This window comes from Antennarius striatus, chromosome 7 (assembly GCF_040054535.1).
Source record: "Antennarius striatus isolate MH-2024 chromosome 7, ASM4005453v1, whole genome shotgun sequence".
Taxonomy (NCBI): Eukaryota; Metazoa; Chordata; class Actinopteri; order Lophiiformes; family Antennariidae; genus Antennarius; species Antennarius striatus.
Genome location: NC_090782.1, coordinates 10317501 through 10335145, shown reverse-complemented (window position 1 = coordinate 10335145; position 17645 = coordinate 10317501). Strand labels below are relative to the sequence as shown.

The 17645-nt window shown below is 41.0% G+C and overlaps 1 protein-coding gene across 2 annotated transcripts in view; it reads left to right on the top strand.

Annotated features, from left to right (window-relative positions):
• tle5 (TLE family member 5, transcriptional modulator) overlaps positions 1 to 17645 on the top strand; it is a 33114-nt gene that overhangs the window by 8361 nt on the left and 7108 nt on the right. For both annotated transcript variants that reach the window (XM_068319301.1, XM_068319300.1), the window contains exons 2-4: positions 7685 to 7773; positions 11757 to 11820; positions 14903 to 14947. In XM_068319301.1, coding sequence (XP_068175402.1) covers positions 7685 to 7773; positions 11757 to 11820; positions 14903 to 14947 — 198 coding nt within the window. The remainder of the gene's footprint in view (positions 1 to 7684; positions 7774 to 11756; positions 11821 to 14902; positions 14948 to 17645) is intronic.

Below are 17645 nucleotides of genomic sequence, written 5' to 3'. Positions count from 1 at the left end.
CAAGGACTGGACATCATCAATAAATAATTGCTAGTTGCAATGCTTGTTTGTAGAGGATGAAATCACTGAACTAATTGACGGTTATAGTGTTAATAGTAACTCTACGTAGCGTGTTGATACTGTAAATCATGTTCTTTTTCCATACCAGACTTTGTGATGGCAAACGTATGACCCTACTTCCTGGTTTTAGTGCTTTCTTCGTCTTTTGTTAATAGTGTTTGCAAACAGCCTGCAGGTTTATTACCACCAACCTGAAACAGAAGGACTCCATTAACACCAGACACAGGTAAAAACAAGGAGAAACATTTTTCATGCTAAAATGATAACTGTATACTCATCGATTTTATTCATGACAATCCAAAAATCAATGCCCATTGCTACTTAAGATGACCTAAAATAGAATAATAATGTTGCACTATACAGTTATTTTGGGACTCTTGATCAAATACTCAAAAAAAAAGACATTGATTAGTGTTGGTAGAAAAGCGCAGCTCTACATTTTAAAGCTTTTTAGCACATGTCTGAATTAAGTGTCAGGTCTTCACTTGAGACGATGAAATAAAAGTTCCCTGGCGTCAGCCACACCGTCTTTCAGCTTTCATTGTCCATGTATTTGTTGTGAACCAATCCTCCTTTCTCTACCCTGCCTGTCTTCCCTCTTTTGCTGCCAGTTGTACCTAATAACCTTGGTTTTTACAAGCAGGCATCAATCATCTGTACAACCGTTCTGGGTGTAATCTTAAAGCCCCCGTTCTGCAAGCCTGGCTTTAATCTCAACCATGGTCTCCAAACCCACAGCCCTGTCTGCCTCACCACTTTCCCCACTCTTGACAAAGTGCCCATTTCCCTTGGCTTTGCAAACTCTTTCCCATTTTCGTGTGTTTGTGTGTGTTTGTGTGTGTGTGTGTGTGTGTGTGTGTGTGTGTGTGTGTGTGTGTGTGTGTGTGTTTTAGTGCGGCTTCCCCCACCCTTGTCTGCTATGATTGTGTACATTCCTGTGTGTATGTTTGTGGATTAAGTCTACTACATTTTTGTGCATCTACGCATACTACAGAGCAGTGTGCCTGAAGTATGTTTGTGCGTGTGCGTGTGTGTGTGTTTGTACTTCGTATTTGGCTTGTCTTGTATCAGGGTCAAGATAGTGGTGGAGAATGGAGAGAGGCCAAGCCATGCCAAGCCTATGTGAGCGAGGGCACTTCACTCGAAGTGATAAAAGTGGAATAATCCCCTTTAAAGAGTCTTAACGAGGTCAAATCTGTTGGGCTGCTGGGGGTGAGGGGTGTGTGTGTGTGTGTTTGTGTGGGATAATGCTGCTGAAATGGGGGTAAGCTTTGGCTTGGTTCGTGAGAGATAATAATCAAAATCAAATTCCTGGCCCAAACAGGATTAGGCTCTCCCTGCACTCCAAAGCCCCTGTCCAGAGTGGCTGAAGACACAATCCTATTCCTCAGCCTCCCCTCTCATATATACACTAAACACACACACACTAAGCAGCTAACATAACGAGGCTTGCTTGTTCTAGACAGAGTTGGCTGGGGTTAGCTTGGATGCAGGCCAGTTAGTCCTGTCCTCCTCTCAGATCAGTGGGCCATACGCTTTAGTCCAAACACTAATCTGGGATATTTAGATGGAATCGTTCAGTTGGAGCTATTCTTAGATGGACGGCGTGATCTTGTTTGTTGCTGGTGTATTAGCATGAGGCATAAGCCCTCAGTGTCTGGCTCTGTGAATCATGTCATGATGGATTTTTGCTGAGAGATTTTCCTACATGTTAAACACATACCCCACGTGTTGTATTCACCAGTGCACAATGGGATATAATTATCTTCTTCAGAGTGACAATGCTTTGTGCCAATCTTTTAGAACCGAGGCCAGAAAATGTGAATATCTTTGAAAGGTTGACACATCCCATTACTTTAAAATGCCCCATACTTAAAAATCTCACAATCAAACTCAGATGAAAAAGCCAATTATTCATCCTCTGCATACAAGCTATCCCCACTTTCCAATCATTGTTCTGTTCCTGAATAACATTTCTTTTGCATCTATTCTCCATATTCAGATTGGCCAGTGGGAGTCTGATGGAAAGCAGGGATGGCTAGCTCAGACAGCATCATTTGTGGCTGTTGCTACAAAGTACATAGACAGCCTGGCATTAAAACAAGCCAACGGCTGGCAGTGTAGATGATCTGCATTCATTTAGAAGTGCGAGTGAGATAACATCCAGTCATTAGAGTGTGATTACAAAGCCAAAGCTCCATCCCTGCCCCCAAAACACACACACACACACACACACACACACACACACACACACACACACACACACACACACACACACACACACACACACACACACACACACCATGCAAACATCCTCCAACTGAGATGTAAACAGTGAGGCAGTGCTCCAGGAAATACTCTCCCCACTGCTGATACCCTCAGGCTCGATTCATCCTGAGGAGGAAGTTTCCAGTGTATCCTGCTGTTATTGTGTGTCTGTATGTATTGTATATGTCTACACACTTCGCTTGTGGGTCTAAGTAATCTGCTGGGTATAGTGTATGTACCCCCCCAACCCAACCAAATCCCTTCCTGTCGCTTTTGTAGGCTGATCAATAGAGCAGAAAGAACCTTTGCTTGATTCTTATTTAAAATAGACATTATGTTTCACAGTAGATTTCACATGGATTGGACCAGATGATGAGGCCAGTAAGGGTTGGTGAGGAGGAGGAGGGTGATGATGAGTGGGTTTGGGTTGGTGGGTGGGTGATGGGGGTGGGGCAGCAATTTCCTGAAACGATGAATCCCATTTATTCACTGAAGACTGTCTCAATTGCCTCACCAGCGCACAAAGCTTTTTAATGCTTTAATTATGTCTCAAAGGAGCAGGGCAGAATCAAATTAGAGATTGTCCTACATTTAGGTGCTGTGGGGTGTGTGTTTGTGTGTGCATGTGTGTGTGCTATGTAAATTTTGTATGGGAGAGAAGAGTGTGTGTGTGGGCTTTTGTATACTTGTGTATGATTCATTGCAGTGAATATTTGTTCCTCTGGCAGCCAAGCATCATACAAAGAGGCTTATCACACCCGACACACAGATGCACACACGCAAAATCTGTCCCTCACACACAGACCTATTTAATGTTAAAGTGCTCTGTTTTGCTTTACCACACAGATCTTCCTCTGCTTTATTCACACTGTGTAGACTTGTCTGCACTGTGTGTCTAGACACGCGCGCACACATGCATGTGTTGGCATAGCTCCTCTCTTACACAAACATATTTTCATGCACAGCATGTAGGTACCTTTTTTTGACACAGCAGATGGCATGTGCCATAATATTACGGCAGTATTTCATTAACATTATGGGCATCCATCTGTTGTGGGCTCTCAGGCCCCCATAGAGAACCTTATTATGGTCATGGACAGAGAGAGATAATAAACACTGTTAGCTGTACTAATGGAGCCTGCATAGCCTGGTTGTGCAGCAACAGACGCATCAGGGCAGCTCTTTGACAGTCGACCTTCAAACTCATGCTCGCTGCTGAATCTTCTATCCAGGATTACACTGCTCACTCTGTCATATCATTTACCTCATTAGCAAAAGAAACTTATTTCATGAGACTGTTTTAACACCTGTGCCACCAGTTGTTTGTTGAGAGATCACTGTAGAGGATTCTTTTCCTGGATACTAATCTAAGTAGTGATATCTCATTGTCAGTCAGACCACTACTGTTTGTTTTGGGAGAAGTTGGCCTCTTTAACCTGTGGTTCAATAGGTAAATTTCCTTTTCGCCTATTGAAATCATTATAATCCATACAAAACATCAAACATACATTTAGATAAATGGCGTACATACATAGAAACATCTTAGTGTTGTTACTGATGGTGTGTAGAGTTAAAAGCTTGTGGAACCCAACTGTGGCCCCTCAGTTGTCATCACTGCAAGACTTATTATTTTTTGTGATGTTCTGGCAAAGCCAAATGTTGAACGATACACATTATGCTAAAAATAAATTATATAGTCACTCTGCAAAAGATCTTTTTCTTTACAGAGAAAGATCTTTTTCTTTTAAGTAATGCCAATAAACACTATGTCCATTAGAAATGACAGAATTATTCATAAAAATGAAATTGTTAATAAATAGACAATCAGATGGTCTTAGCTTTACCATAGCTGACAGCCTCCTTTACCTTCATGTTCTCGTCAAACTTCAGGCTTCTGTATGGATCAGGACTTGAAGAATGAATTTCAGTGTTTTTGTGACCTTTCTTCTGAAGGCACAAAGCAGAGAGAGATTATATTGCAAGTGAGATCAGGACCATTGAAGGATTGATCAAAGACGAATATAATTAGAAACCATTTCCTTTCAGGTATTCTTAAAATGTTCAGTTCTCAATTCAATGTTCTAAAAAGCTTTGCACCTTCATTTGTCTAAAAAACCCTTGGTACCTGCCTTTCCTCTGTAGTTTTCTTGTGTTTTTCTTTTTTCTTCTGCTTATCTTGTCTGTCTCTCTTTATTCCCTGCAGAACCAGATGTCCTACTGTCAGGCAGCTGACTGAACAAAATCTTGGTATTTTGAATGTGGGCATACTGCGTTATGCTGGGAGGAAATCATATCTGAAGCAACATGTGTATCCAGAGGCGTGGAGCTAACCTTTAGACACACAGCCATACTTTTCAGACACGATGCCCATACAGGGAGCGGTCATTGCCTTGTGAGTTGCGTAGCCACCCTTAGCCTAGTGCCTTACGTTGGCGCTGGTTCTGTGGCACAGAGCCAGATTGCTGAGCAACAGTTTGCCAAGTTTGGTCCAGGCCAAGCTGGATGGCCTGAGAGATAATGGAAAGGTTATCCTGTTTTTCAGAGGGAAACTCTGAGCAGCAGCTTAATTTTCATGGATTGAATGTTTCTGTGTGTTGGGGCAGCAAGATAATGTCAGGACTTCTGATGACATTTGAAAGTTTAATAGTTCAGGTCTCTTTTGGAGATCCGTCTGCGTGTTTTTACTGCCTTCATTTTTCTTTTTCTTTGCATTTTAAAGTTATTTTTTGTTAAATTTGTCTGTTTTGTAGGTGTTAATTTTTTGTGAAGAGAATCTACAATGCCTAGTTTAGTGTCAAAACTAATATACCATACTGTTTGTACCTTTGACGGTGGAATAATCCTTTCTTGGCTATTAACAAGATGAGTGTAAAACACAAAGCAGTAAATAATTAAACCTTCTAAACACAGAGGTCTTTTTCTCCAGCTCCTGTTGCTGTTGCTGTTAATGTTTTTTTTTTTTGCCTTGAAGCAAATTATGAAGCAGTTTATTTGTTAGATTATCCACATGCCAAAGGGAGCAGACTGCCAACAGATTAGTCTCCCATAAGTTTTGGAGCTGATAACTAATAGTTTTTATGCATGTACAGTAGCAGTGGAAAGATGTAGATTCCTCCCTCACCTGACTCATTATGGAGCCCGGTACGAAATAATGAGATTTTGCCCTATTTGATTGTAATGCTAGCTGTGCCCTTGCACATAATGAGGCCATCAACCCTCACCATTACCTTAGGAATGTAGCGTGAACAGAATTAGAACATCCGGGTTAGATGAAAGAACGATGACTTGCTAGATGAGACCTGAACAAAGTTGTTTAAACATAACATGGATGGCTGGCTGCTCGTAGTCACAACACAAAAAGCTTTGATTTTCTTTCACTGATATTTAATGAGGAAATCACCCCCGCACCATCAAACATCACTGTAGCGCACCTAAACATTAACCTATGACAAAAACACAAATTCAAATAAACTCAAATAAAATTTGAAGTGTGCATCACTTTAACAGTTTGGAACTTAGGTTGAACTCTTGACCCTTCTTTAATATCTTCACACTCGAATTGTTTGTAAGTCACATGACTGCCATTGATAAATCACATGGTCACTACACAGGAAGTTCCATATCACTACACAGAAATCACATGATTGAGGGATTCAGGTCAAATACAATCAAGAACATTGAACATTCTGTTCAAAATTAGTGTCAATTTACCAGTATTAAACATAGAAATCTTCTTTACTGCTTTACTAATAGCATGTCAGTTATCGGTTGTGGTAATGTGCCAAAGAGAAGGATGATGTCAGTAAGGGAATTTATTTTTTATTTGAAGAGCAATCTTTTCATCACTTGAAAGAACTCATCAAATTAGGTACATCTCAAAGTCCAGTACAACAAAATGTGTCAGTGTGTACGTTTTTTTTTTAATCAAAGCTAGCATGAGGAAGTAGGTATACATATCATGCAACCTGAACATTGGAATAACTAAGAACTGTTATGGAAAAAAACACTAGATTGTAATTTTGAGTTGGTCATGTTATCAACGGATGGGCTGCTGTAGCTCACAACTTAACGCTTTTGTTCATAATGGCTGTGGGTGATGACTCCATTGTTTCTGTGCTGTGAAGACACTGCTGGTACAAGAAGTCTTGGTTGTGTCACTAGAAGCTGAAACATGGTGTTGATTTGCTGATGAATAGATTGTTGTACAGGCACATAAATTGACATTGTTTAGTGATAACTGAACAGCTGCACAGGGTTCCGAGCTGCACAGAAACAAAACAACGGTTGTGTGTATTTTTGTGCTTAATAAACTACCTTTTGTATGGCTAAATCAGTGCTTCTTAACCTGGGTTCACTCGAACCCTAGAGGTTCGGTGAGTCGGTCTCAGGGGTTTGGCGGAGACGGAGGTCAAGACAAACTAACCAACACAATATGTCGTGTGTTTTTGCCAAACATGCACGAATCACTGTGAATGTTTGACACATTGTGTCAATTCGTGATGACAGGCCCCCCTTAGCCACCACTGGCTGCAGGTGATCACGCTACATCGATTAGCCAACCTGTGCTACATGGGATTTTGCGCACTCAGTTGATTTATATCTGTCATGATGGTACGTCGTCTGATTGCTTTCTTAATATTTTAATTCATAGTAACTGTTGAGCAAAAAAATAAAGTGGTCGGACGAATATGTACAACGTGAATTTACATGTACTGTATTACGGAACGTGATGAGAGTCAGCGTTCTACATGATTTGCAATGTCAAGTTGAGCAACTCTAGTCTCACACTGGCAAAAATAAAGGAACACTTCCTTAAGCTGCATGGAAAACAAAAGAAACAGACTTTGCTGTGAAAATGACATAAGAGTAGCACTTGCCAAGGTGAAGCCACACATACAGTATCTGAACTGGTCTCTCAGTAACAACAGCAGAAGTCACGCTGATTTGCAGGTAGGTAATTTCATGTGAGTTCATGAAGTCTTGGTTTTGTTCTTTAAAAAAAGATGACATGCACAATTCATTAAATACACCAGTAAAACATATACTTATGTCTAAAATTTGAAGAAAGAAAAAAAGAATCCTAAAGAAGGGTTCGGTGAGTGACTATATGAAACCGGCAGGGTTTGGTACCTCCAACAAGATTAAGAACCACTTGGCTAAATGTAATTTGAAAAGCAGTTCCGTTGTGCCAGGTGGACTGCCCTAAACAGAAAACTGTTTGATTTAATGTTCCTGTCTCTAATAGTGACTCCTGCCCTATTCTTAATCCATCTATTACCCTCCTTAATATGCTAGGTCTCCTTCTTTATTATTAGCTTTTTTACCTTGTCTTCTTTTGTGCTTTTTTCTTTGACAGGCTTCGTCGCAGCCGCTGAAATTTACAACATCTGACTCCTGTGACAGGATCAAGGATGAGTTTCAGTTCCTCCAAGCACAATACCACAGGTACAAGCAGACACACAAGCATGCCCACAAATACAAAGTACGCACTTTCATTCAAAGTCGTCTTGTGTTCTCCTCATTGGTCTAAACAGGGTTTCAGAAGTGAAGTGAGCCCTCTAACCTGTAATGTAAAAATTTCATCCCTTCCAACTTTGGTCCTCACATCAACTGGAGTTGATGTGAGGGCCAAAGTTCATCAACAAGTTGATAGGCATTGGTCCATCCTTGTGGTCAAGGATGGACAGGTCAAAAATAAATAAATTCTATAATAATCCCCATAGCCAAGTTATTTTTAAACTTTTAAAATTTTAAACAAACCTATCTGAAACAAAAACTGCATTCTTTGGAGTTATACTATATATCAGAAACCACTCATACTGTCCTGACCTGAGGTTTAAGCGGGCCATGTGAAATTAGAACTTGTTACTCAGTGTAACACAAGTTCAAACCTCACCTTATTTTAATATGGTGAGGTTGGCATTGTGTCAGGCTTGTAAAAGTATTCATGATTTAAAAACACAGGGAAAGCAGTTTGCTACTGCGGCTGTTCCTTGTACATATTTGCAGGGTCTGGGTTTTTTATTTTATCATTATTTTAACTCTCACAAATTTTTTTCCTTTGTGCTGTTCTAAAATATTGCTCTTTTTCCAAAGCGCTACAATAAGCAGAATTCTAACTATTTATGAAGGCCAAACATGTGTACGCCATTGTATATCCACACTGATTCTGTGTCAAAGGGCTGAAATGACAAACTGTAGAGCTAAAGAACATTTTATACTGAGGCCAGAAATGTGTTCTCACGACAAGTCTGCCTTTTACCAAGCCTTTCCTCTGTCTTAACTGCATATTGCAACAGCCAGTTACCGCTTTGTAACCAGCTCTCTCATTTTACATTTTTTCCATATGTACTGTCCTGTAAAAAATGAAAAAGTATCCAATTTAGCAATAATTAGACAATGTGCAAATTTGGTTTGATGACAGGAGTGCAAATAGTTTAACATGCTTACAATGAATTTTCCAATTATAAAAGAAAATTCCTGTGGAAATCAGCATTTGTTTTTAACTCAAAACAAATTATTGAAATACGTGTCAGAAAGTAGTGTTAACTTCCCCAAAATTGTAAACTGAACTTCTCACAAGACTCTTTAAGAAATCATTATTACTTTCAGAAAATTGTATTTTGAACCTGGGACATTTCAGCAGTCAGCTGAGAATAAAAAGATGTCTTTGTTCCAACGTCCCTTGAACTCTACAACCACACTTCACACTGAACTAACATTTTTTATTGTCTCCTACTTAAATCTATCTTGTTTATCCTAGTTTATTGATCTCCCTTTACTGCTTACATATTGCTACAGTGCAAAAGGACTGACTGATCCCTAATTTGCATTATTGTACAAACTCTTTTCATGACTTGGAAAATTAATAAAAAATACCTTGCGCAAAAAACAAAACAAAACTAATCTGTTTGATGGCAGATATTAAATATGGGGACACCACAGGGTCTGCAGCTCAGCAAGAGACCCTGTCTCTTTGTGAAAGTAGAGTCTTTGAAGAGCCTTTCCTTCCTTAGGAAGTTGATTTGTTCCTCCGTACCTGTTCTCCTAGAACCTTTATGACACTTTCTTCTGTCAGACTCAGAGACAGGCAAAAGCAAATTCTGTGCAAAATCCCAGCTTTGGTCTGATCACTCCTGCTTCCAGAGGATTCTGAAATGACAATAACAGTCTGCATGTCTTTTTCCTTGCCTTTGGTTTCTGTAATTCCCACAACGGTGAGCAGCACTGTTTAACCCCCTTCAGAGAGCTAGGGCACAGTTGAAAGAATACGTTTTTTGTCTGAGCGTAGAGAACATGCATACAGTGCCTATTGACTCAAGGGGGCGGGTTTGGGAGTCACAGACGAGGCTTTGTAGCATTCTGCTGCTGTGCTGTGCTTGTCTGTTGCTAAAGCCTTTAAAAGGCAAATGTACCACAGGCGTTCCCCTGAGTATAGTAGCACGCATTGTAGCTGTCGCTGTCTTCTTCCTTCCACTCCCTTCCTTTTCCCACTTCTCCGCATCCATCATTCACATGCATAAATAGATCAGGGGATATATAAATCAAAATAAAGATGACAGCAGGAACGATTTAGAGTCGGAAGAATTGGCAATAAAACTCCATCAAAGTGTTGTTTGAGTGCAACTGTGCAGGCCTGAGGGCTGCTGAGAACCAATCAGAGGTGGCACAAAGCCAATCCTAGGTAGGCTGGCAGCAGGAAGGCCTGTTGTCATGACAACTCACCGCACAGCCTACGCATGTACACATGGATAGCAGAAAAGGGTTTAATGTGGGAGGGAAGGGGAGCATTTTGGATAAGTGGAGGCTGCTCATACACACAGGACTATGACAGAATAAGCTCTCCCATTACCCCAACAAAGAATCATCCCCCACCACTGTGGAGCAGGTTGGGCATCTGTTGTTGGTAACCTTGATTATATTAGTTTTTCCGATAAATTATAACTCATCACAAATATTTCCAGTCTTGGACCACAGATCTAACCACAAATTAAATGTATTTAGAGTGTCTTTTAAAACAAACATTTCTTGATGCGTGAAACATTAGCTGTTTGGAAATAACACTATTACTCCAAAGTGATGTTTTCTCTGATGTTTGTTCATTTTTCAGTTATATAAAACCGGCAGTTTGCATTAGCATATAAGCTGTGCAATATATGAATAAGTTGTCACCTTACAGCTAACATTTTCTTATCACCGAGACATGTCTGGACAGTATTATGTAAAGTATCCCAGTAATAACATAATGTCGTTACTACGGTTGCAAAAGTATGTATATTCTGTATTACTGCCAGGCAAAACAAATACAGCATGCTGGAAAACATTTGTAATGCTCTGCAGCTTGAGGTAATTCTCTGATTTAGACGTACCGGAGGTTACATTAACAACAGCTCATGGGACGATGTCAGATTTGTCATAGATGTGTTAAGGAAAACTTTCTAAATTGGGTGGCATAGTGACACTGTAACATAAACTCAAGCTTGCATTGTCTACAGTATGTTCCAAACATCCACCAATAACATAACGGTCAACCAAAACTGAAGCTAAGTCCAACTGACACAGCAGCTTCTGCAGTAATTATGGAAGGAGTGCGATGCTGCGTGTGATGAGCCGACATCAGTGGCCGTTTGTAACTGTCTTCAGTCTGCCTGTTAAAACTAGCAGCAGTGACCATTCATCCGGAGCTCATTGTAATCAAGAGGTCATTCCTGCAGACAGCTGAGTAGAACATCCCAGCATAAATGGACACACATCATCAAATCATCCTGAATCTGAAGCTGTCCGCCGCGTGTCTGCACCAATCTCCATCTGATCTGAGACTCATCCAGTCCTCCCACTATAGGACGTCTTCAGAGCCTGGCTCCAATCACAGCAGAATACTTTTCCCCTTTTCCCCCCTGTCTTTTTCATCTGGCGACCCCCGTGACTTGTTGATGCTTCCTCCTTTGTCCTGTCGCCTTGCATGACATCGGCCATGACATGATTACAGCTAATGACTGCCGCAGGGACAGGGTTGCAGGAAATGCTCCAACACTATATTTAGACTTTGTCATGGACTTTCTCTTCTTTGATATAGAAAGAAGGCACTTGGATCTTCTGCTTTTCTGGAGTTCAGAGTTAGTTTGACCTCCTGTCAAGCGATGACTTATCCAACTCTGAAAAATGAAACGATGACTGCAGTAATGCTGATGATGACGAAGGTGGTGATGATGATAAAGATGGTAACGCTAGCTGAAATGATGATGATCGGTTTCTCAGAAGGCAGTGATGGGGGTTGAAGTGCTAATTAAAGTGATGATGGTGCCTTTGGTGGAAGTGGAGGTAATGATGAGGGGGCAGAAGTCACCGGGCGTCAGCACTTTAGAAGGAAGTCTGTCAAACTGAGTAACGGTCTGACTCGGTGCTCGTTTCCTGTCCTCTCTCCTCAGTCTGAAGCTCGAGTGTGACAAGCTGGCCAGTGAGAAGTCTGAGATGCAGCGTCATTATATAATGGTGAGTGAATCTGTGTATTTGTTGTGCATCAAAATGATGTTCATCCTTAAATTTCATTTTCTCCAGGACTTTGTGTGGTTTTTTTCTTTACACATTGCTTGAAAGATTGATGTGTATATTACAATAAATAACCTATCATTAGTATGTTTTCATTGCTAACACTTTTCCTTTCCTCACCACTTTCCTGTAATGCAAAGTTTCGTCAACATTTATCCTTAAGAGTAACTCTAGTTTATTACAACAAGGCTTAGAGATCACAGGCTTAGAGATATGTTTTATTGCTCACAGAAAATGTACGCTGAAACAATGATGAGGCAGAAAAACTGTTACCGGTCACAGACTGTTGACCAGTAGGTTGGAATCTCCTCATCAGATTTGATTTTTTTGTGCAGCAAAGTTGATTCCAAATTTATTGTTCAAACGTTCAATTCATTATTTCATACTACATTATTTTCTAAATATTTAATATTTCTAAAAGTTTCTGAAGGTATAGCCTAATACTGTTATCCTGTTGAATGTTGCATCACATCAAATCATTCTTATGAGGTTAGCTAGAAGAAAAACCCTAACGTGGTATTTTTGGTCCGCCGAGATTGAATAATAATTATAATGTTTATGTTATTTGAACACACACACAGACCACAATTTAAATAAATTCAACTGGTCCTTGATTTTCCACTGTGCTTCTGAAGGAATGACTCTGTTATTTCTGTCTCTCCTAGCTTTTATTTCCTTGCCTTCATGTCTCTCTCTTCCTCCACACCCGCACATTCAGTTAAACACAGCTGTACACACCCGTTCTGCTCAACCTCGGGGCTAATCTCATTGTAGCTGGCCATGGCTGTGTAGCCGTCTGATGTTTTACCTCTAATTGATCCTCTGGCTGGATTTAATCTCATCTAATCTGTGCTGCCACGCTGCTCTTTCCACCATTAACCAGCTAACACACACACACACATACACACACACACACACACACACACACACACACACACATAGTCAAGGCCACAATTAGAATTAGAATTTTGTTTGTTTAAATACTTCAAAATAGTCTAGGTTAAGAGGAGGAACAGAGAAATGAGAGGTTTTTTTGTTTTGTCTTTAAGATGAAAATGATTTTTTGTAGAAATGTCAGCCCTATCATGCCTTTTGGACTTTAAGGAACAGGATTCAGTAATTCATACATGAATGAAATCAAAACACTGGAAAAAAACCTACAAAGATTAGTTCAGAGTCCAATCATAAGATGTGACCTGTTAAATGTTGTAGCAGCTCCTTATTATTCATGCTTTACAAGCTGCAGCTTTTTCATCAGCATGCTCCTGAATGTGTTCAGCATATTGCTGGGAATGGAAACGAATGGCTGTAAGAGGAAATTCAAAGCAGTCCAAGCAGACGATCACGTAGCCTGCGGAGAAGCTGTCATTACGTTTTCAGGAGACTCACCTCAAGCATACCAATGGGAACCGATGGCTGTCACTTTGTGTGAACTTTGACAAAACCATTTGAAAACGGACAAAATTAAAATTCGGTAGTGATTTGAGCCATCTATACAGCAAAAGGGTCCTACACCCAAACACTGTCGCTCTAATTGACTTTATTGTGTCCAGAATTCAAACTGAGTTACAGTATTACCAGATCATTTGAGACCTCATGCAGAACCCCTGGATTTAAAACAAGTTATGGGAACTTTGTGAGTAAGATGACACCACTGTCTTCCAAAAATGCACATCACAATCTGTTGTTGCACATTATTTTATTATTAGCAATTATTTTTCTTTAAAATATATCAATTCAGTAGCACAAACAAGTCGGTCACATTAAGAGTTAACAACACAACATTATATACGGATTATTCATTCACGATGGCAAGATAACCAGATAACATTAAAACTATAAAAGCAACATGGCTCATCTGTCCTCCTTCACTCAAATTCTCTCTTCCTCAAGCACGCACAAACATACACATACAAAAGGTGAAACACACAGACACAGCATGCACATACATGCCCACAATTTCAATTGCATTTCCACTCCATCAGTAACAGGCCTAGCTTTGTATCCCCACAATAAGCCCCCACCTCAACACACACACACACACACACACACACACACACACACACACACACACACACACACACACACACACACACACACACAACACACACACACAATGCTTCTAATAGCGTATCAGGTTGCCCACTCCCCTGGCCAGCGGCAGCACCTCAATTTCCCCAGTGCTGTAATTACTTTAGGGAGCTTCTGCGTGGGCAGCTACAGAAAAGGAGTGTGTGTGTGTGTGTGTGTGTGTGTGTGTGTGTGTGTGTGTGTGTGTGTGTGCGTGCGCGCGCACGTTCTTGTGTTGCATACATATTTTCACAAGCCAGTGTCAGTGAAATCGAACAGAACACAACGGTGTGTTCAATTTGGTGACAGAAGAGTGCGCAAGTGTGTGCATGGGTGTGTTTGTTTGCGCGTATTTGAGATCTGTGTGTTGTTTGTTTTCCAGCATCGGAGCCAGTCCCCCTGCAGACAGAGTGGGTGATTAACAGTGCTGATGCCTTGAGGGTGGCCCTCTCATTAACACCGAACACACACGCATGCGCGCGCACACACACACACACATCCACACACAGGCTTGTTCTCTATGGTCTTGTTTTCTCGGTTTCTTTCCCTGGCTGTAGTCGTCTGCTTTCTCTGTGAATGTTTGAATGCAGGCTCGTTTCTGATCAGAACAGGTTTGGAGAATTAAAACGGTCATCCATCGTTCTGTCGGATGGCGGTCAGTAAGAAGTCTAAAATGTGTCATGATTGGCACAGTGAAGAGTTGTGTGTTTTATTTTTGGACTGAACTCTCAGTAATAATTTGAATTTCTTGAAAAAGATGTTAATATTGATTTGCCATCACAGTGCTATCTAGGTGCACATCACACACACACACACACACACACACACACACACACACACACACACACACACACACACACACACACACACACACACACACACACACAAATCTCACAGGAAGATGTTTGTGGAATATTCTAAGTGTTTTTTCCTTCTTGTCGTCCTCTCTATCCAGTATTATGAGATGTCCTACGGACTGAATATCGAGATGCACAAACAGGTGAGCATACGTTTGATCCTACTACAGTGGTACCTCTACTTAGAAAATTAATTGGTTCCGGAAGAAATTACGTTAGTAGAAAATTACATAAGTAGAGACGCGTTTTCCATGAAAAAGTCCTAATCCGTTCCAAGCCAAGAAAAATTCCAACATAAATGTTTTATAAAGCATAAAAATGCATCAAAACATGTAACAAATACATTTTACGATTAGATTATTACACAATAAATGAGAGTCAGTCGTGCATAACATAAAAAACAAAGAATAGAGTAAAGAATAATAATCACGGTCATTGTAACAGCTGCCCCATCTTTGGTTCATGCGCTCCTATCTCACGATGCCGAACAACAGAGTGAATTCCAGTCCTGCTTCTGAACTTCTCCAACCACCCAAGCGATGCCTTAAACTCCTTAAACTTCCTTTTGTTTTAATAATGTGGCTATTGTAGATGCATTTCGGCCATATTCTTTGGCGAGATCAACCAAACGCATCCCTTTCTTATGCTATGATCTCTTGCTTTGTTTGCATGGACAAAAAACTCTTGGCTTCATCCTTTCTTTTCCTCTTTTCTCCGTCACTTTCTTGGGGTCCATAGTGAATATGTACTCCAAAAGTTATTGTATTTGCGCAAAACTATCAGACTACCTTACGAGTCGAGTGCCGAATGCCAAACACTCCGTAAGCACTGATCTAGCTCCACACAGAGGTGGAGTGGCATCCCTCTTAGCCAAGGGGATGCCAGGAAGATACTGTACGTAATAGGTAATAGCCAATGGCAGAGCAGCTATGAGAATGTTGCGTTTAGGAACCTGTGGGAGATTCGAGTATCAGCCGATACTGTGTTTTTACATTATGTAAGTCGAAATTTCTTTCGTAAGTAGAGGTAATATTTTCCTGCTGAGAAATTTCGTAAGTAGAAAATTTCGTAAGTAAAACATTGGTAAGTAGAGGTATCACTGTATCTGTTTTTAATACTTACATCTGCCATTGACTGCTCTGCTAGTTTTTCATGTGTGCTGTTGTCTTTGACATGCTACAGCAAAGAAAAATCCAGCGAGAACCATAAATAAGACCTCCAGAAATGTAGTTGTCACGGTATTGCAATTTAAAAAGCACAACAGTAAATTTGTTAAAATTAGCTTTCATTCATCGGTGATACAGAAGACTTATTTATTTGAACCTTTCCCCACAATCATTGCAAACAGCATAATTTAAAACTGTGTCTCAAGGACCAGCAGTCTTTTGTTGTCTTGTTTGTCATGATTCAAGGAGGAGTTCCATCACCGTGGTTCTTGGAGGGGTTCCACTGCTTGTCTGCTCACACCATCTTTTCAAAAAAACAAAAACAACTTTTACTTCCAGAACCTTGAGCATATAAAGTAACTGGCACTGTGTTGTTAGGTAGATACAGACATTGTGTGCCAGTTCTAGCCCTGTTCCCCCGCCATGCACCTGCAGCCCACTGACTGTCAGATCGGAATTGCAGAGATAATCTTTCCATCATTTTGAGAGTGTTCAGAGACGTTTTACCGACGCACCTGAGGCTCTGTGTAAGATGCAGGCTCTGAGGGTTATTTTTTTTCTGTTGTTGCTAAATGGGTTTTAATTCACGCTGTATGTCCTCTTTCATGGTGCATAGAGGATCTGTGTAAGGAAGCGAATTTAATCATGTCTAAGTCCTGGAAAGTCAGATCAGTCTGATCACAACTGTGGCATTGAAGTGGTAACAAAGCCTGAGCAACACTGAAGAGGACAGAGAACAGAGCCTTCATCTATCATTAGAATATCCTCTGAACAGCATTCCCTAAATCTACTGCAGACCGTGCAGATGGAATCAGTTATCCATCTGGAGAAAAACAGGAAGAAACCTATGAAACCTTGGTTGAGTCAGAGGAGGGCAGGGCTGAAGGCCCGGCTGAGGGCCCGTATCTATACATCAGTATGTGTGGCTGATACTCAGGGACTAATTTATGCTCATGCTGTAGGAGGGAGAGAGCAATGGGCATCCAAAAGGCTGGCCCTTATCCGTGACCTCGTCTGGTGGTTCCTGTCCACACAAATGCACACTCACACACACACACACACACACACACACACACACACACACACACACACACACACACACACACACACACACACACACACACACACACACACACACACACACACACACACACACACACACACACACACACACACACACTGCATTATGATTGACAACGCACATCCGTAGCTGTGTCAAGAGAACCGAGCATGCTTTGACGAATGGACACGCACTGACAAAAGTAGCATCTCCCATGATGGAACGACTTTCACGTACTTGCAGCCACATAAGATAAGCACTGTGATGCATACGGGTACAGCACACACACACACACACACACACACACACACACACACACACACACACACACACACACACACACACACACACACACACACAAACTGGCGTACACACACACTAGCAAGCGCACACACACAAATGCAAAACTGTGTGTGTGTGTGTGTGTGTGTGTGTGTGTGTGTGTGTGTGTGTGTGTGTGTGTGTGTGTCACATGTTCATAAGCAGTTGTGTGCTTCTGTTCATGTCTGCTCCTGTTATCTGATGCTCTTTGTGCTCAGTGCGAGTGGTTACAGAGAGTCGCTAGCTCTATTAGGGAGTTGAAATTGAAGGGGATGTGTGGAATTAAGTGTTGAG